The sequence below is a fragment of the Hyla sarda genome, chromosome 3, assembly GCF_029499605.1.
Source record: "Hyla sarda isolate aHylSar1 chromosome 3, aHylSar1.hap1, whole genome shotgun sequence".
Taxonomy (NCBI): Eukaryota; Metazoa; Chordata; class Amphibia; order Anura; family Hylidae; genus Hyla; species Hyla sarda.
This window is the reverse complement of record NC_079191.1, coordinates 344,603,298-344,622,298: the sequence shown is the minus strand read 5'-3', so window position 1 is coordinate 344,622,298 and position 19,001 is coordinate 344,603,298. Positions and strand designations below refer to the sequence as shown.

The following is a 19,001-nucleotide window of genomic DNA, read 5'->3' as shown; positions in this document are numbered from 1 at the left end:
ATCATACACTGCACTCTCTGAATATAATACTACCCCCACACACTGTACCCTCTGAATATACTACCACACACTGCGCCCTCTGAATATAACCTTGCCATACAGTGCACCCTCTGAATACAATACCAGAATAGCAGTAGCACCCTTCAGCATCCGTTAGCTGATGCTATTACCACGGGATGGGGGGAGGGGGGTTGTTGGTGTTGCTGTTGGATGATGTGGGTGCTACTGCTGGGGGGGGGTGTTGCTTGTGGATGATGAGGTTTCCCCACATTAGGTAGCAGGTTCTGTACATTAGGAAGCAGGCTCCCAATATTAGGTTGTATAATCCAGTGAACTTCGTAAAGAGTAGGGATTCTCAGGTGCTGACAGGAACAAAAGAGGCTTCAGGTAGGAGGATTCAGGTATAAAAAGCTTTATTCAGCCAAGGTGAAACACGTTTCACTGCGCAAGCGCAGCTTCCTTGCCTGAGCAAGCTGTGCTTGCGCAGTGAAACGCGTTTCATCTTGGCTGAATAAAGCTTTTTATACCTGAATCCTCCTACCTGAAGCCTCTTTTGTTCCTTTCAGCGCCTGAGAATCCCTACGCTTTACGAAGTTCACTGGATTATATAAGCTTTTATGGGAAGGCTGCAGACGAACATAATAATCCTTCTTTCTACACGCGCTGACCATTTTTGTTGTGTATGTCGGTACACAACCAGAGCGGGTAAGAGACCACCTGTTTCCCCGTCCCTGTCCAGCATTAGCATGTGTGATCCTCCACAGGGAGCACCTTTTGCTTTGTATTTTTAGGCTCCCAATATTAGGTAGCAGTTCCTCACATTAGGTAGCAGGTTCCCCACATCAGGAAGCAGTTTCCCCACATCAGGTAGCAGTTTCCCCACAATAGGTAACATAGGTTCCCCACATCAGGCAAGATAGTTTCCCCACATTAGGTAGCAGGTTCCCCACATTAGGTAGCATAGTCTCTCCCCCCCCCCCCCCCCGACACACACAGACAGACACACACACAGAAACACACACACAGACAATCACCTGGCCTGCGCCGGCGGCGGCCTGAGGAGTGACGTCACTGACGTCCTCCTGCGCGGGTCTGCAGAGTAACGTCTCTTACGCGACGTCCCTCATCAGACATTGCTGCTGGCGGCGGTCATACGGGAGCGGACGCAGCTGAAGACGGAGGGGGGCTGTAGCATGGACACAGCCAAACGCAGCGGAGGGGGAGGGGGGCTGCTGAGAGCGGCATGGTGTCACCCGGTGTGGCCCGCATTCTGTTCGCTACGCCACTGCTCTCCAAACAGCATGAAGCGGTACATGGCACACGCTTTATGCATTGCCTATGGGAGCACCAAAGATACCCAAGTGCTGTACTTTCGTTGATACCCTTTTCCTAGCAAAGGCCATTAATATAAGGTCAGTGGTTGACTTCCGGTCCCGGCGCTGCCCTGGCTAGACACGGCTGAAAGAGCTCCCCGCGTCTCCCGGCCCCGACCTGCACATTATAACGGCGGTGTGGCCCCACGGCACCCCAGGGGACTCTCCTTACCTCCCTGCATGCTCCGAGGTCTGCATGGAGCGTTATCTCCTCCGCAGCACCCAGAAGCAATCGGCCCTGCTCCTCTCCCACCAGATGGCCTCCGCTCCCAAAATGGCAACGGCCGCGATCCACAAGGATCGCTGCCGGGCTGTCACACTGTGCTGCACTGATTTTGAGAGACTGGAGGGAAGCAAGCCCTCCGCCCGAGGACCGGCTCCTCTTGCTCAGCCGCCTGTTTCTACCAGCGGTGTCCTCGCGGTTGTGATCACCGGCTTACACTCCACGTGTGCTGCGATAGCGCAGCTGAAGGATCGCAGCGCGGACTGTCAGCTGCGCCACGGTATGTCTGACGGGCGGGGGGTTGATGTCCACGCTGCACAGCCACCTGCTCCTCCTGCCCAATGCCAGGTCCCTGTCAGTGATTCTCCCCCAGGACTCACCTCCTTGGGACTTAACCCCTGCCATACTGCAGTCCAGTGGTATAGGGGAGATCACACTTCCTGCTTCTCCCCAGGACTTGGACTTTGATTCCCTTGGAGCGGGCTTGCTACCTCACCCCTCTATCGCCCCAGCTTTCCCACCATTGGTCTCACCATCAGTATTGGACTTTAAACAACTGGCAGCTGAAGTCACAGCCAGGATTATGCCCAGTATTCAAAGTTCCCTGGAAACATCGCTGCAGGCTTCTTTCCAACAATTGCGCACTGAATTGGCGGATACTACCGCAAGAGTGGTGACCGTCCAAACTGATGTTCATTCTCTGCGCCAGAACTTTCTTTCTCACTCCGATGATATCACTGAACTGCAAAAGGAAAATGCCGCTTTATGGGCTAAGCTGGACGACCTGGAGAATCGCTCCAGGTGCAACAATTTGAGACTAGTGGGGCTTTCAGAGCGGATTAAGCCTATGGATCTACAAAGGTTATGCGAGGTGGAACTTTCGGAGGCTTTGGGCCTGGACTATTATTGCAGAGTCGAAAGAGCCCACCGATTGGGTCCGGACTGTGGACCACAAGAACAGCTTCTGCCCTCCTCGCCGGCGAATCTACGTAACAGACCGTGCCAGGTTATCTTTAAACTCCTGGATTACAACAACCGCCAAGCTCTATTACGCGCATTCAGAAAGCGCAACTCTCCACTGCTGCTTAGTGGATGTCGGGTGCTTCTTTTTGAAGACTTTTCGGTGCCTGTGGCGAATCGCAGGCGCGAATTTAGTAAAGTGTGCACGGAGCAGTTCCAGCGGAAGCTGAAGTTCCAACTTCAATACCCGGCCACTCTCCAGATCTATCATGATGATGGGACTTCTTCAGTTTTCCACAGTCCGGCAGCCAGGAGAGTGGAGGGGGCGCCCGGAGAGTGGAGTGACTTATTGGTTTGGTCTTACTGCCTGACCCTTATTAGATGCACAAAGTATTGCCTCGTGCTCCTGATGTGTATTTTGGGCCTTCTCTGGACATCCTCATCTGTTATAAATGGGGGGGACAAAGACGCTGTGGAGTTGGGTGGGGTAGTTCCTGGTTGGGTTTAAACATGGTTGCCCTCTACTTGTTAGCCACTTGGGTCCTTAATTTTACATTACTTTGCACCGGATTCTCAGGGGTCTCCTTATGGTACTGCACTGTTGTTACGCTTCTCTTTGATGCTCTATGGGGGGGGCGGTATTGCCTGGGGCTGTTGTTCCGCTCGATTACTGTTTACTATGGCCGGGGGATGGGGGTTCTCTAGTAGGGGTAGAAAAAAGGAAGTTCCAAACACAGTGTTAGGCATAAATTGTGTTGCCATAGTACACGTGTCTTCAGGTTTACTTGTCGCTGTGCTCGGTACTTGGGTGCATCCCCTCTTCCTCTTGGTTGGGATTCACCTACTTACCCTAATTAGCTTGCCTACTGCCAGTGAGCAGCGCGAGCAGTGTTTGAGTGAGTGCCTCGTCCTATTTGTTCCCCCTGGTACCCTTCCTACCCGCTTACCTTACCTTTTGTGTGTGTGGTGTGTTTTTTTTTTCTCTCCTTCTTTCTCTCTCTCTATCTTTCTCTAGGTCTCTTTTCCTCGGGACACCTTCAAGATGAGACTGGCCTCGTGGAATGTCAAGGGCTTACGTTCGCCTAATAAGCGAACCCAAATCCTCCGACATCTTAAACGACTGCGGCTGGACGTGGCCTTGCTGCAGGAAACACATCTCTCCGCTCAGGATCTGGTTCGTATGCAGAGGTTGTGGGTGGGAGAAGTGATTGGGGCCCCAGTGGTAGGGAACAAGGCAGGAGTACTTACTCTTGTTAGTAGAAGCTTCGGCGGTTTAGTGGTTAACAGGGCGACAGCCGACAACGGACGTTGGGACTGGGTTCACGTGAGACACGAAGGGCATGACTATAGTATCTATAACTGCTATGCTCCTAATGGAGATAACAAGGATTACTTTAACGATATCGAGACTTGTGTTCTTTGTGACCCCATCTCCAACAAAATAGTGGGAGGGGACATGAATGCAGTTTCTTCCCTAGCTGAGGACTGTAGAGGAGGTGTGGCAGACCGCTCCCAGATTAGACAAAGTGATAGAACCTTTTCTGTGTTCTTGGACACGTCTGGGCTACGGGATCCCTGGAGGCTGCCGCATCCCGACAGCAGGGACTTTACCCACTACTCGCATAGTCATTCCTCATGGTCACACATAGACTATTTCCTCACCTCGCCCGAGCTTCTCTCTCGGCTGGACAGTGTGGACATGCATGACATGGTCATTTCTGACCATTCCCCCATTTCCCTCTCCCTGATCGACACTTATCCGAAGGGGAGTGATTATCAGTGGAGATTCCCAGCGTACATGATCAAAGACGGCAACTTAATTGATTCCCTGCGGAGTTGGTGGATGGAGTTCTCCTGGGACAATTCTACCCGTGTTCATGATGCCCGCCTGTATTGGGAGTCGGCGAAATCTGTGCTTAGAGGTAGGTTGATAGCGTTCATGTCTACTGTTAAAAAGAAGTCCCTCCACCACTTTCAGGAATCGAGTAGGACTTTAAGAGAGGCCTATACTAGCTACGTTGCACCTCCCACAGCCATGACGTTGCAGACGTGGAAGGAGGCCAAGGCCACTTTTGTCTTGTGGTCGGAGCGCCGATGTATGGCATCTTTTTCCAAATTTAAGGCCGAACTCTTCCGGTTTGGCAACAAGTCCGGCCGCCTCCTTGCACGCCTGGCTAAGGGCAGACGGCCCCCTCAGCGCTTCCCTTCATTGCGTGATGGTCAGCGAGCAGTTCATTCTTACCCGAAACAGATTAACAACATATTCCGGGATTTCTACCAATCACTTTACTCCGGTTCCACGGCCGATATGTCCCAAGGTGGGGCGTTCTTGGGGACGCTACATCTACCGTCATTAACTGCTGATCAATGCTCGGCCCTAAATGCAGACTTTTCTGAGGCTGAAGTGACACAGGCAATCAAAAATCTACATAATGGAAAGGCCCCGGGACCAGATGGGTTCACGGGGGAATTCTTTAAAATTCCGAGGGACAACGTGGCGACTCCATTGACGCACTACTTTAATCATTTGTTACATACTGGTTCCCTGCCCCTGCATACCAATGTGGCCACCATAAAATTGCTACGGAAGCCAAACAAAGACCCGCTTCAACCTCACTCATACCGACCTATTTCGCTCATTAACCAGGACCTCAAGCTGGCGATTAAAATATTGGCGGACCGCCTCAGTGCCTTTCTCCCTTCGCTCATAGGTCCCTCGCAAGTTGGTTTTGTCCGAATAGGTCGGCTGTTTCCAACATACGTAAGGTGCTTACTGTTCTGGACAGAGTCCATCACCGTCCTCAGCCGGGGGAAACGCCCTTGCTTTTAGCTCTCGACGCTGAAAAGGCTTTCGATAATGTTCGATGGGACTGGCTGGGGATGGTGATGGATAAGATGGGGATCACGGGTTCCTTTCCTACCTTTCTAGGAGGGCTGTACTCCTCCCCTCAAGCCCGGGTTCACACCTCAGGTTTTCTCTCCCGACCTTTCTCGCTCCATAAAGGAACGAGGCAGGGCTGTCCTCTCTCCCCTCTCCTCTTTAATTTGGCTCTTGAACCTCTGGCGCATTACCTGGAGGACTCTGCTCTATTCCAGGGGGTCAGGATCCAATGTACAGAGGTCAAGCTGACTCTCTTCGCGGATGACGTACTGATCTTTATGGCAAACCCAAGGGATCACTATGGCCCTTTAATGTCCACCCTAGAACACTTTGGCCAATTCTCTGGCTACAAGATTAATCCTCTGAAAAGTGAAGCCCTCCCTCTGGGCCCGCCCAGATCAGCCTCTTTCTGGACCGCTGTGGGTGTCCCAGCTGCCATTATAAAATCGCACATTACATATCTAGGGATTAAAATTGGTAAGCTTCCCTCTTCTTTGTACACCCTTAATTATCCGCCCCTTCTAAAGACAATAATGGATGAACTGCACCGTTGGTCTCACGTCCCCCTCTCGCTCTTAGGTCGTTGTCACTTGGGGGAAAATAACTTTCCCTCGAATATTATATCACCTTCAAACTTTGCGATTCCACTTCGGAAGTGTCTCCCTCACCTTTTGAGGACCTGGTAGGTACACAAGTTCGTAAGCTATCTCTTTCACACCTGTATACATGCCTTAACACTTATTTTCTGAGGATCTCTCGAACGGGGGTGTTTAGAAAATGGGAATCCATAGTTACGGACGATGACTTGCGGTCGAAAATCTTAGGAGGATGGACAAATGTTATCAGTGAGCGTTGGAGGGAGACCTATTTCAAGTTGATGCATTATGGCTACCTGGGCTTCAATCTCCCGACCACTACCTCATGTCCCGACAGAATTACTGCGTGCCCCAAGTGCTCCAGCCCTGGTACTGATTTTTTTCATGGGATATGGAGCTGCCCTTCCTCACAGTCCTATTGGACTGACCAAGTGAATTATGTTGCCCGCTTCTGGAAACTTAGAATCCCTATGAGCCCGAAGGGTCTCCTGTTCCAATCTGTTGATCCCGAGACTGCCGAGACGGCAGGCTTACGTAATGTGCCACGCTTTATCCATGTGATTTTACTGGTGGCTAAACGAGTTATTCTCAGAGAGTGGATCCACTTGCGCATGCCGACTTTGTCGGACGTGATGACAGAACTAAAAATTTTTATGGAGCTTGACAGGTTGGAAACGGAGAGACACAGGGAACGTAATGCAAAAAGTTTTTTTTGCCAAATGGTGCACTTTCATGGCTGCCCATTTTGACAGATCGCAAATTGAGGCGTTTGTCCTGCCCTTCCGTCACACGGAGTGGTATTGTATGGCCTCACTCTGGGCCCTCTCCGCCTCTCAGAGGATGTAGGCTAAATGTCTAGGTCGATGATTTCGTTATGGGTGTCCTCGTGGGTCTACCATGCTCCTCCTCAGATTAGTCTCATCTACGCCTTTTCTTTCTACTTTTCTATTTTTTCTTATTTATGATTTGTCCTTCTTAGTCGTTCCCCCCCTTGTGTTTTTACCCTTTGATGTTGTCTAGTGTTGTTGTGCTTGTTATCAGTCGAGGCTTGAGTGCGTGTGGGGGGACAGGGGGGTGGAAAGGGGGGTTTGGGTTTGCTAAGCTCTGTGCAATGATATGTCTACTGGATGATAGTATTGTGTTGAGGCACCCTGGGTACTGCGTTACCCACCTGTGCCTGTCTATATTGCATTTACTTATTTGCATTTTGTGTTTCTCGCTACTTATAAAATATGTAAAATTCAATAAACAAAGTTTAAAAAAAATAATAATAATAATATCAGGTCAGTGGTGGTTTGACTCCTAGTATCCTTGCAGATTAGCTGATTGAAGGCACTACTATGCTTGTGTCAATGCTGTAGCCTCTTCACTTCCTACCAGGTACACTGTTAACCATTCGTACCCGTACCCGGTATTGTAGCTTGTCCCATTCACTTCAGTGTCAGACCTCCAACAGTCCAGAAAAACACATCTCAAATAAGCTATGAATCGATTTGCATTTTTTCCCAGTGAAATAAATATTTTTTCTCCTATCAATCAACAAGATTTCTGCCTCCCAGGTGTCTTTATACAGATAACTAGCTGAGATTAGAAGCACTTTCTTAAAGGGAGTGTTCCTTATCTCAGCTTTTTTACCAGTATAAAAGATACTTTTTCACAGAAGTAATCAGTCAGATTACAAACTCTCCACCATGACCAAGACCAAAGAGCTGTCCAAAGATGTCAGGGACAAGAGTGTAGACCTACACAAGGCTGGAATGGACTACTAGACCATTGCCAAGCAGCTTGGTAAGAAAGTTACAACAGCTGGAGTGATTATTTGCGAATGCAAGAAACGCTAAATAACTGACAAGCCCCATTTTCAAGGTTTCCATGCAAAATCTCACCTCGTAGAGTTTCAATGATCATGAGAGCAGTGAGGAATCAGATGAGAACTACACAGGAGTATCTTGCCAATGATCTCAAGGCAGCTGGGACTATAGTCACCAAGAAAACAATTTGTAACACACTACACCATGAAGGACTTAAATTCTGCAGTGCCCACAAGGTCTCCCTGCTCAAAAAAAGTACATGCATAGGCCCGTCTGAAGTTTGCCAATGAACATCTGAATGATTTAGAGGAGAACTGAGTGAAAATGTTGTGGTCAGATGTGACCAAAATCGAGCTCTTTCAACTCAATTAACTGTGTTTGGAGGAGGAGGAATGATGCCTATGACCCCAGGAACACCATCATTGCTATCAAACAGAGGTGTAAACATTATGCTTTGGAGATGTTTTTCTGCTATGGTATTTTGCTTTTAACAGTGTGTTAATTTGGTTTTAGGACTTGACAGAAGTTTTCACAGATGAAGCAGAGACAAGACATTCTTCGGTCTCAAGGTGAGAATTGGAGGGGGCGTGACGTGCCGCTCCAGGGGAGAGCTGCAGCGCTCGGACAGCAACCCTCCCCCCTTCCCCGTGATCTAAAACGTATCCCCTATTAGGGGATTAGTTTTATTCCATGTGACTACTCCTTTAACCTTTTTTTGCAAAATAGGTACGTTTAAAATTGCCCTGTTTTGACCTATCGCATTCTCATTTTTCTGTATACGGGGCTGTATCAGGGCTCATTTTTTGCGCAATGATCTGTGGTTTTTATCGGTACCCCTTTTGCATATGTGTGACTTTTTAATAGCTTTTAATTAATTTTTTTTAAGCGGATGTGACCAAAAAAGCATCAATTTTGTCACTTTTTTTTACGTTTGCGCTGTTCACCGTACGGAATTATTAACATTTTATTTTGATACAACGGACATTTAAGCATGCACTGATACCAAATATGTTTCTTAATTTTATTTTTTTTAAACGTTTTTTGGGGTAAAATGGGGCCATTTAAATTTTTATTGGGGAAGGGGCTTTTTCACATTTTTTTTCTACACTGTTTATGTCTCCATAGGGGACTATTTTTTAGCAATTCTTATACTAACAGTGCTATGCATATGCATTGCACTGATCAGTATTATCAGCAATCTAATTCTATGGTCTGCTGGAATGCAGACCAGAGAAAAAGACCCCGTGATGACGGCCGAAGCAGGTGAGGAGACCTCTGTCCGACATCTTGGATGATCGGATCCCCGCAGCCGTGCCGCGGGCGATCAGATCATCCATTAGAACGCCCGTAGATACCGTGATTAGTATTGATCACGGAATCTGAGGGGTTAATGGCGGACATCAGTGCCATAATTGTTATATTCAGTACTATGGGTTGAAATAAAGACTTAGAATGATGTAGAATTGCAGTTTCTAATGCATGTGCAATGTGCAGTAGTGAAGTGAAGTACTTGTACTGTACATCTGCTTACCAGGGGCGGACACAGACAGCATAGGGCCCCTGTGCAAAGAACGTGCCTGGGCCCCCCCATACATCAATCGTTCAGGTAGGAGATAAATATGAGATATGAGATAGATAGATAGATAGACAGATATGAGTTGGATATGAGATGGATGGAGAGATAGATATGAGATAGAAGATAGATAGATAGATAGATAGATAGATATGAGATAGATAGAAAGATATTAGATAGATGATAGATAGATATGAGATAGATAGATATTAGATAGATACGATAGATAGATAGATGGATAGATGGATGGATGGATAGAAAGATAGATAGAAAGATAGATAGATATGAGATGGATGGATAGTTAGATAGATAGATAGATAGATAGATAGATAGATAGATAGATGTGAGATAGATAGATAGATATGGGATAGATAGATATTAGATGGATAGATGATAGATAGATATAAGATAGATACAGTAGATAGATAGATGATAGATAAATGACAGATAGGACATGGATATCTTTTTACCAACCAGGGTGCCTCCAGATGTTGCAAAACTAAAAAACTACAACTCCTGGGCCTTTGGCTGTTGAGGTATGCTGGGAGTTGTAGTTTTGCTGGAGCTGGAGGCACCCTGTGGGATGAATAGATCGATAGGTAGATAGTGTTTTCCAACCAGGGTGTCTCCAGCTGTTGCAAAACTACAACTCCCAGCATGCCTGGACTGTAGTTTTGCAACAGCTGGAGGCACCATGGTAGGAAAACACTGATCTATGCCCAGTCAATCTATCTCAGTGTTTACCAACCAGTGTGCCTCCAGCTATTGCAAAACTACAACACCCAGCATGCCCGGACAGTCTTTAGCTGTCCGGAAGTTGTAGTTTTGCAACAGCTGGAGGCTCCCTGGTTGGGAAACACTGCCTTAATGGATTAATGATAAATAAACAAGCAGTGTGTCCACATGTTGTGGCCCCAGTGGGGTCACTTTCCCTCCTCCGGGGTCCACAGGTCACCTACAGGTCACATTACAAGAACAATTTTTTGAAAAATTGTGGCAAAAATGGCGCAGTTTTACCGCAATTTCAAAAAATCGTGGTAAAACCGCGCCATTTTTGCCGGAATTTTTCCCAAAAATTGTTCTTGTAATGTGAATTGTAGGTGACCTGTGGACCCCGGAGCAGGGAAAGTGACCCCACTGGGCTGCTACCCCCCAGCCCCAGGTATACTGCTAGTGAGAAGAGAGGCAGGACAGGGGATATAACTTCCCCTCATAGCCGCTGTGCTCCTGGGAGGCCTGTCAGCTCTCTGCCTCCGTCCTCTTCCTGTGCTGGGGGCGGAGCCATGAATCAGATACCTTCATTACTGCGCTACTACCTGTCTCCCTAATGATACCAGAGCAGGAGCAGCTGCACCTCTCTCTCAAGGGGGCCCTTGGCCAGTGCCTGAGGGCCCATGTGTAGTGGCGGGCCCCTGTGCAGCTGAACATGCTGCACATGTGATTTGTCCGCCCCTGCTGTTTACATATAAGAGCACAAGTCATTGTTGTCTTATGCTGTTCCATTCACAATGATCTTTACCCAACATTCCAATATGTTAGAAACATTTTCTGAGAAGCCTTTATCCATATGTACTTGTGCACTTTTTCTGTTTATGCATTGTGTCCATACAGATTGCTATGGACGTTTATCTACTGTTTACAAAAGCTACAGTCAGTCCTTTTAAAGGGGTTCTCCGGTGCTAAGACATCTTATCCCCTATCCAAAGGATAGGGGATAAGATGCCTGATCGCGGAAGTCCCGCCGCTGGGGACCCCCGTGATCTTGCACGCGGCACCCCGTTTGTTATCAGTCCCCGGAGCGTGTTCACTCCGGGTCTGATTACCGGCGACCACAGGGCCGGTGGCGTGTGACGTCACGCCTTCGCCCCGTGTGATGTCACGCTCCGCCCCTCAATGCAAGCCTATGGAAGGGGGCGTGATGGCTGTCACGCCCCCTCCCGTAGGCTTGCATTAAGGGGCAGAGCGTGACGTCACACGGGGGCGGAGGCGTGACGTCACACGTCGCCGGCCCTGTGGTCGCCGGTAATCAGACCCGGAGCGAACACACTCCGGGGACTGATTACAAACGGGGTGCCGCATGCAAGATCACGGGGGTCCCCAGCGGCGGGACTCCCGCGATCAGGCATCTTATCCCCTATCCTTTGCATAGGGGATAAGATGTCTAAGCACCGGAGAACCCCTTTAACTTGTATTGTATTGTATAATTGTAAACTCTTTAATGCTATTTGTGTATATTTTCTTACAGTCATATGAACAGTGACCATATTAAGCCATCATCAGAAAGCGGACTGCATAGCAGTACAACCTCTAATTCTGAGGTAATAAACTTTACTGGTCCCTCATTTCACATTTCCAGTGCTCTGTAAGTAACTACTGTACTGTAATATACACATTTAGGGTACTTTCACATAGTAAGGCTTTGCTACAGCAGGTATAGCTGTGAATATGTAATAAAAAAAAAAGTGTGCATTTTAATCATGCTTATTTACCATTGAAATCAGACGATGTCCAGCAATGCAATCAAAACTGACAGAAACAAGTGGGACCCATGTATACCTATCTACTTTCCAGAGAAGTCTGGCCAGAAGTGTTCTTTACAGAGTACGAAAAAAATGTAAAAATGTCACTACAACTGGACACTAATCCTGTTGCAACTACCATAAAGGGAAAGTTTTCACATGAAAGAGTAAAGGACCTGTATTGTTAGTCACATGATTATGTCACATGTTTAAGTCATATGATTGTATTGTTACCCAGAGAACACCAGTGACCAGGTGACATCACTAGTAACCTATCACCACAGATATATGCTACTAACATAAATACTAATATTTAAATGCCTATTTTTCCTATGATGCATACCAAAGTCTTCGCTGAACTAAGAGAGAGCACAGAGGAGTTCTATCAGACAGGAGAGAGCACAGAGGAGTACTATCAGACAGGAGAGAGCACAGAGGAGTCCTATCAGACAGGAGAGAGCACAGAGGAGTCCTATCAGACAGGAGAGAGCACAGAGGAGTCCTTTCAGACAGGAGAGAGCACAGAGGAGTCCTATCAGACAGGAGAGAGCACAGAGGAGTCCTATCAGATAGAAGAGAGCACAGAGGAGTCCTATCAGACAGGAGAGAGCACAGAGGAGTCCTATCAGACAGGAGAGAGCACAGATGAGTCCTATCAGACAAGAGAGAGCACAGAGGAGTACTATCAGGAGAGAGCACAGAGGAGTACTATCAGGAGAGAGCACAGAAGAGTACTATCAGACAGGAAAGAGTGCAGAGGAGTGCTAGCCCACCCTCACTTACTGGACTTTGACCATGCCTGTTCTTCAGCTTGGACAAAGACAGCTTGAACATGATTTTTATAAGCCATAACTTTTCTATAAAAAGGAAATTAAATCTGTTTATAAAGTATATTAGAAAGGTTAATGTTTTGCCAAGATGATATCCCAGTAATATTCAGATAAGCTCATTATAGGTATTTTCTACTATAAATTCTTTTCTATGTGTTATTATTTTGCCTTATTTTTGATGTTGTAGCTAAAAAGAGAGCTTTCTATTAGTGCATGTCTGCTAGTCAGGAAATACTGTTATGGTCTGAATAATGCATACAAGTATATGAAACGCAAGAATTGCATGTAAGAAATCCATACAATTGAAAATCTGGCATGCTGTACAAATGCCAATATTTAAAACTGATTACATAATTGACACTTTTATTGTTGTTCACAGTGCCAGTATTGGCAGGACCCTGTGGCATTACTCAATCTTTTCTGTCAGAAAAAGAAATTGCTACCTGAATTTGAGGATAGTGGGCGGAGTGGACCATCTCATAATCTGCAGTAAGTAAATTGATGCTAATTATTTAATGGGAAACATATTCACTTAGAAAGGCAGATAGCGGAGCGCTCACCGTGTGAGGTGGAAGGCAGGTTACTTCGGCCACATCCGTACACGGGACCTGTTTGGTCCTAGCAGGGGGGCGGCGGATGACTTCAAGGGGAGCTCAGACGCCAGGCCACCGTCCGTATCGTGCCGTTAGGCGCTTCGTCAGGCTGGCTGCTGAGACATATTTAATGGGAAAATTAGGACCTCTTTGGTGATGCTGGTCTTCCTGATGTGTTCTGTAAACTGTAATTTAAGCTCTAGAGAAATATATATTTTTGCAAAGTGTATGGGTGCTTTGCATTAATTAATGATAGTCTTACAAGATTTGTAACAATCTATTTTCCCATCTGATATAACACTGTGGCTCTGTATTTCTGACAAACTTTGTAATTAATTGTAAATAACTTGATTCAAATGACTGTGACAAAACTCTAGTTCTCTCATCTGTATCTTTAACATCTTAGAGTAAATAATATTTTTTCCCATATTCTAACAACGTGAATATACAGGATGTCATGCAAAGTAAAGATTGGAACAAGATACTTTCCAGAAAGTAGTATGAGAAAAACAAAGAAACAGGCAAAAAAAGAGGCTGCACTTCTTGCACTGAAAGAACTCAAAGGAGAGTTTCCTCAGGATATTCCGGTAAGATGGGCTTCTTTATATTGGTTGAGCATTTTGATACAATGCATACAGGGCCAAAACATTTCCAACAGCACAGATGTTTGTTTGATCTGTTGACAGATTTTCCACATGGTAAACTTACCTCAATGCAAAGTATATTTACAGGAGACTTCAAAAAATGATGAAATTGCAAAAAAGTCTTATGTAAATATTACCCCATATAACTTACTGGTCGTTGCAAGTTAATGCAAATTCCCATTGGTAATCTTGTCACTTACAAACCACAATTAGAAGAACATTTAAAAGGGGTAATCCAAGCAAAAAAAACAAAAATAAATCTTATCCCAACACCACAGAATAGGGGAAAAGCATCTGATCTGTACTGTACTGGGACCCCTTTTGATCTCCAGAACAAGGCCCTGGCTCTCCCAACTGCATGAAGCGGTAGATGGCACTAGCATTACGCATTGTCTATGGGAGCACCAAAGATACCCAAGTGCTGTACTTTCGTTGATACCCTATCTCTAGCAAAGGCCATCAATATCAGGTCAATGGTGGTCTGACTCCTTGTACCCTTGAAGATAAGCTGAATGTATGCACCACTGCGCTTGTGCCAGTGCTGTAGCCTCTTCACTCCCTACCAGGTACACTGTTAAACCTTTTTTACCTGTACCTGGTATTGTAGCTCGTCATATTCACTTTAGTGTCAGACCCCCAATGATTTGATATTAATAGACAGATTAACAATAAAACAATCCAGAAAAACACATTACTGTATAAATATGTTATGAATCGATTTGCATTTTTCCCAGTGAAATAAATATTTTTGTTCTCCTATCAATCAACAAGATTTCTGGCTCCCAGGTGTCTTTATACAGATTACTAGCTGAGATTAGAAGCACTCTCTTAAAGGGAGTGCTCCTTATCTCAGCCTTTTACCTGTATAAAAGATACATTTTCACAGAAGTAATCAATCAATGAGATTCCAAACTCTCCACCATGGCGAAGACCAAAGAGCTGTCCAAAGATGTCAGGGACAAGATTGTAGACCTACACAAGGCTGGAATGGACTAATAGACCATTGCCAAGCAGCTTGGTGAGAAGGTTACAACAGCTGGAGCGATTATTTGCAAATGCAAGAAACGCTAAATAACTGACAAGCCCCATTGTCAAGGCCTCATCATGAGAGCGGTGAGGAATCAGATGAGAACTTCACAGGAGTATCTTGCCAATGATCTCAAGGCAACTGGGACTACAGTCACCAAGAAAACAATTTGTAACACACTAAGCCATGAAGGACTTAAATTCTGCCAACAAGGTGTCCCTGTTTAAAAAAAAAAAAAAAAAATACATGCATAGGCCCGTCTGAATTTTGCCAATGAACATCTGAATGATTTAGAGGAGAACTGAGTGAAAGTGTTGTGGTCAGATGTGACCAAAATCGAGTTCTTTCAACTCAATTCATTGTGTTTGGAGGAGGAATGATGCCTATGACTCCAGGACCTCATCATTATCATCAAACATAGAGGTGTAAACATTATGCTTTTGAGGTGTTTTTCTGCTATGGACAGCTTCACCACATCAAAAGAGACAATGGTATTTGGCTTTTAACAGTGTTTTAATTTGCTTTTAGGACTTGACAAAAGTATTTATAGATGAATCAGAGACAAGACATTCTTCGGCCTCAAGGTGAGAAATTTTGTAGATATATGGAGGGAGTATGGCGGCCCTCACTTTGGGTGGGGGTAGCTGGAGCACCATACAGGAGATCGCGGGGGGGGGGGGGGACGTTTGTCCAAGCGCTCGGATAGGGGTTAATTTTATTTCATGAGACTACTCCTTTAAATAAGTATGTTTAAAATCGCCCTATTTTGACCTATACCTTTCAAATTTCTCCGTGTATGGGGCTGTTTCAAGGCAAATTTTTTGCGCTTTGATCTGTAGTTTTTATCGGTACCCCTTTTGCATATATATGACTTTTTAATCACTTCTTATTACATTTTTTTTTTAATGGAATGTGGAAAAAAAATGCAATTTTGTCACTTTTTTTTTTAACGTTTACGCTGTTCACCTTACAGGATCATTAACATTTTATTTTGAAAGTTTGGACATTTAAGCATGCACCGATACCAAATGTTTATTAATATTTGTTTTTACTCTTTTTGGGGTAAAATGGGGAAAAAGGGGCCATTTCAATTTTTATTGAGAGCGGGGCTTTTGAAAAAAAAATTCTACACTGTTTATATTTTTTAGCAATCCTTAGATTGCAGATACTGAACAGTGCTATGCATATTCATAGCACTGATCAGTTTTATCGACAATCTAATTCTATTGTCTGTTGGAAATGCAGACCAGAGAAGAGACCCCGTGATGACAGCTGAAGCAGGTGAGGAGACCCCTGTCTGACATCTTAGATGATCAGATCACCGCAGCCATGCCACGGGCGATCCGATCATCCATTAGAACGCCCACAGATACAGTGATTAGTATTGATCACGCAGCTGAGGGGTTAATGGCGGATATCAGCGCCATAATTGTGAGATTCAGTAGTATGGGTTGAAATAAAGACTTATAATGATGTAGAATTTCCTGTGAGTTTCTAATGCATGTGCAGTAGTGAACTGAAGTACTTGTACTGTACATCTGCTTACATATATGAACACAAGTCATTGTTGTCTTATGCTGTTCCATTCACAGTGATCTTTACCCAACATTCCAATATGTTAGAAACATTTTCTGAGAAGCCTTTATCCATATGTACTTGTGCACTTTTTCTCTGTTTATGCACTGTGTCCATATAGATTGCTATGGACGTTTGTACAGTACAGTACACAGAACACAACCCCTTCTACAGTTTACAAAAGCTACAGTCAGTCCTTTAAACTTATATTGTACAATTGCAAACCCTTTAATGCTATTTGTGTATATTTTCTTGCAGTCATATGAACAGTGACCCTTTTAAGCCATCATCAGAAAGCGGACTGCATAGAAGTACTACCTCTAATTCTGAGGTAATAAACTTTACTGGTCCCTCATTTCACATTTCCAGTGCTCTGTAAGTAACTACTGTACTGTAATATACACATTTAGGGTACTTTCACATAGTAAGGCTTTGCTACAGCAGGTATAGATGTGAATATGTAAGTAAAAAAAAAAAATCTGTGCATTTTAATCTACACTTGTCGATTTTGCTGTGGATCCGCAGCATTCATGCAGCAAAATCGGCAATACTGTGGATTATTTGTAGATTTGTACTTGAAGTCAATGGGGAAAGACCTGCAACATAAATTGAAATTGTGCAGTGCACCATTTATTCTAGGGACAATTTTGTCTCTGTTCTCAGGATTGGGGGAGGTCCCAATGGTTGAATACCTACTGATAAGCTTGTTATCACCTGTCCTGTGGATTACCAATTCAGATGGGACTACCCCTTTATGTCCTTATTTACATCATACCACTAGGGATGTTAGTATTATTCCCTATAGACCACTATAGCACAGGGACGTCTTGCAGGATGCCGAAGAAGGTGCGAGTGAGCGCCGAAACGCGTTGTCCATTTTAATCTTTTCATGAATACATATTTATGTCCTGTGCATCCGTGCAGGGCTGTGGAGTCGGTAGATAAATGTTCTGACTCAGACGCCACAGTTTTTTGTACTTCCGACTCCCTGACTCCTCTGTATTAATATGCAAATGTATTTTATACATTCCTTGAAGGAAAGAAAGGCAACATACATGTCATTACCACAGGACTACTGGTTGGGAAGCCAACAGTCTACTGTATTCAACAGTTTAAGCCCACCAAGCTCTTCTAGCAGAGAGAGGTAGTTGGGCAGAAGCTGCTGCCTTCTCCTTTTTGTGTGCTGATCTGCTGCTGAAGATAGGGTAGTGGGAGGATCCAGGAAGGTGCATTTATTATAAAACATGATTTCCCTAGTAGAATCCCATAGTCATGTTTAAAGTTTAAGCTAACAATCTGAGTTTACAAGTTTTTAAAGCCTTAGCTGAATGACAGCAGTTTTTCCAATGGTTTACAGCTTCAGTCTTGAACTATTGACCCTCCATTCCCTTCACTTATACAAGTGTCTCTAGCCCTGCAAAAAAACATATTTACTTAATCCCTTATCAGTGAGAGGCTAGGTTACCTATGGGTTCCCTGTAACAGCAGAACACAACACTATGGAAAGTTTAAGTATTGCCGCTCCTAATTGTGCGCTGCGTGCCAAATAGTGAAGCACATGAAAAGAATGCTTCTTCACAGTCATTTAACGTGTTCGTTTTGCGGTTACGTGAGGAACTGCATGCAGTAGAGAAGTCATTAATTATAACTTTTTGTCAATTGGGACATTCCAATTTAAATTAAGTAGGAGCCGACTGACTCCTCGACTGCGACTCCACAGCCCTGCAACCGTGGTGGCTTAAACTTTCTGTGTATACCCAGCAGTAGCGCTCATATCAGACCCTAATTTTTTTCTCGCAACCTCCATATTACTGAATATTACTGTTAACCCTTCACACTCTATACCACAAGAAATGATGGCATTAACAAATTCACAACCCGAAACTACCAAGAATGTTGGCGTTAACTTTTCTTACCCTAGACTACCAAGGTTATTACTAGTAACCTCTATAAAGCATCAGGGGGACAAAATGGCATTAGCAGAGTTGAAACAAAATGATGCTGCATCAGAGGCCTTAACAGTTCTATTGAAATGAGAAATGTACTTATTCTAACATGTGGTGTATGTTAATATTTCTATTGTTTAACAATCCTGATATTTCCTTATTTTAGCTTACACCACAGTCTTCAGGCCTGACACCTTCAAATCTTCAGAGGCAAGTCCTTATTTTTTCAATAATCTGTATGATGTTAATATTTATGTAATTCATGCGTCTGATAACACATTTGCTTTGACAACACTCATATCATTTGCTAGATATAAAACTGATGAGTGCAGTGGCGTCACTAGAACTAGGCATCTACTATTCTAGATCCCATTTTCATTTGTATCCATGTCTTTAGGTACATAGTTCCTATACGGCCTTTGTATAATTGTTTTTTCAGTATGGTGGTTT

General features: G+C 44.8%; 1 protein-coding gene and 1 long non-coding RNA gene across 3 annotated transcripts in view; one reads left to right on the top strand and one right to left on the bottom strand.

Moving 5' to 3' along the window:
- LOC130362628 (uncharacterized) overlaps positions 1-19,001 on the bottom strand; it is a 101,879-nt gene that overhangs the window by 44,825 nt on the left and 38,053 nt on the right. The window contains exon 3 of the long non-coding RNA XR_008891496.1: positions 13,327-13,475. This is a non-coding gene — a long non-coding RNA (uncharacterized LOC130362628). The remainder of the gene's footprint in view (positions 1-13,326; positions 13,476-19,001) is intronic.
- LOC130362626 (interferon-induced, double-stranded RNA-activated protein kinase-like) overlaps positions 1-19,001 on the top strand; it is a 97,931-nt gene that overhangs the window by 50,824 nt on the left and 28,106 nt on the right. For both annotated transcript variants that reach the window (XM_056567426.1, XM_056567427.1), the window contains exons 11-17: positions 8,358-8,413; positions 11,663-11,735; positions 13,146-13,255; positions 13,811-13,946; positions 15,559-15,614; positions 16,864-16,936; positions 18,718-18,761. In XM_056567426.1, the coding sequence (XP_056423401.1) occupies positions 8,358-8,413; positions 11,663-11,735; positions 13,146-13,255; positions 13,811-13,946; positions 15,559-15,614; positions 16,864-16,936; positions 18,718-18,761 (548 nt within the window). The remainder of the gene's footprint in view (positions 1-8,357; positions 8,414-11,662; positions 11,736-13,145; positions 13,256-13,810; positions 13,947-15,558; positions 15,615-16,863; positions 16,937-18,717; positions 18,762-19,001) is intronic.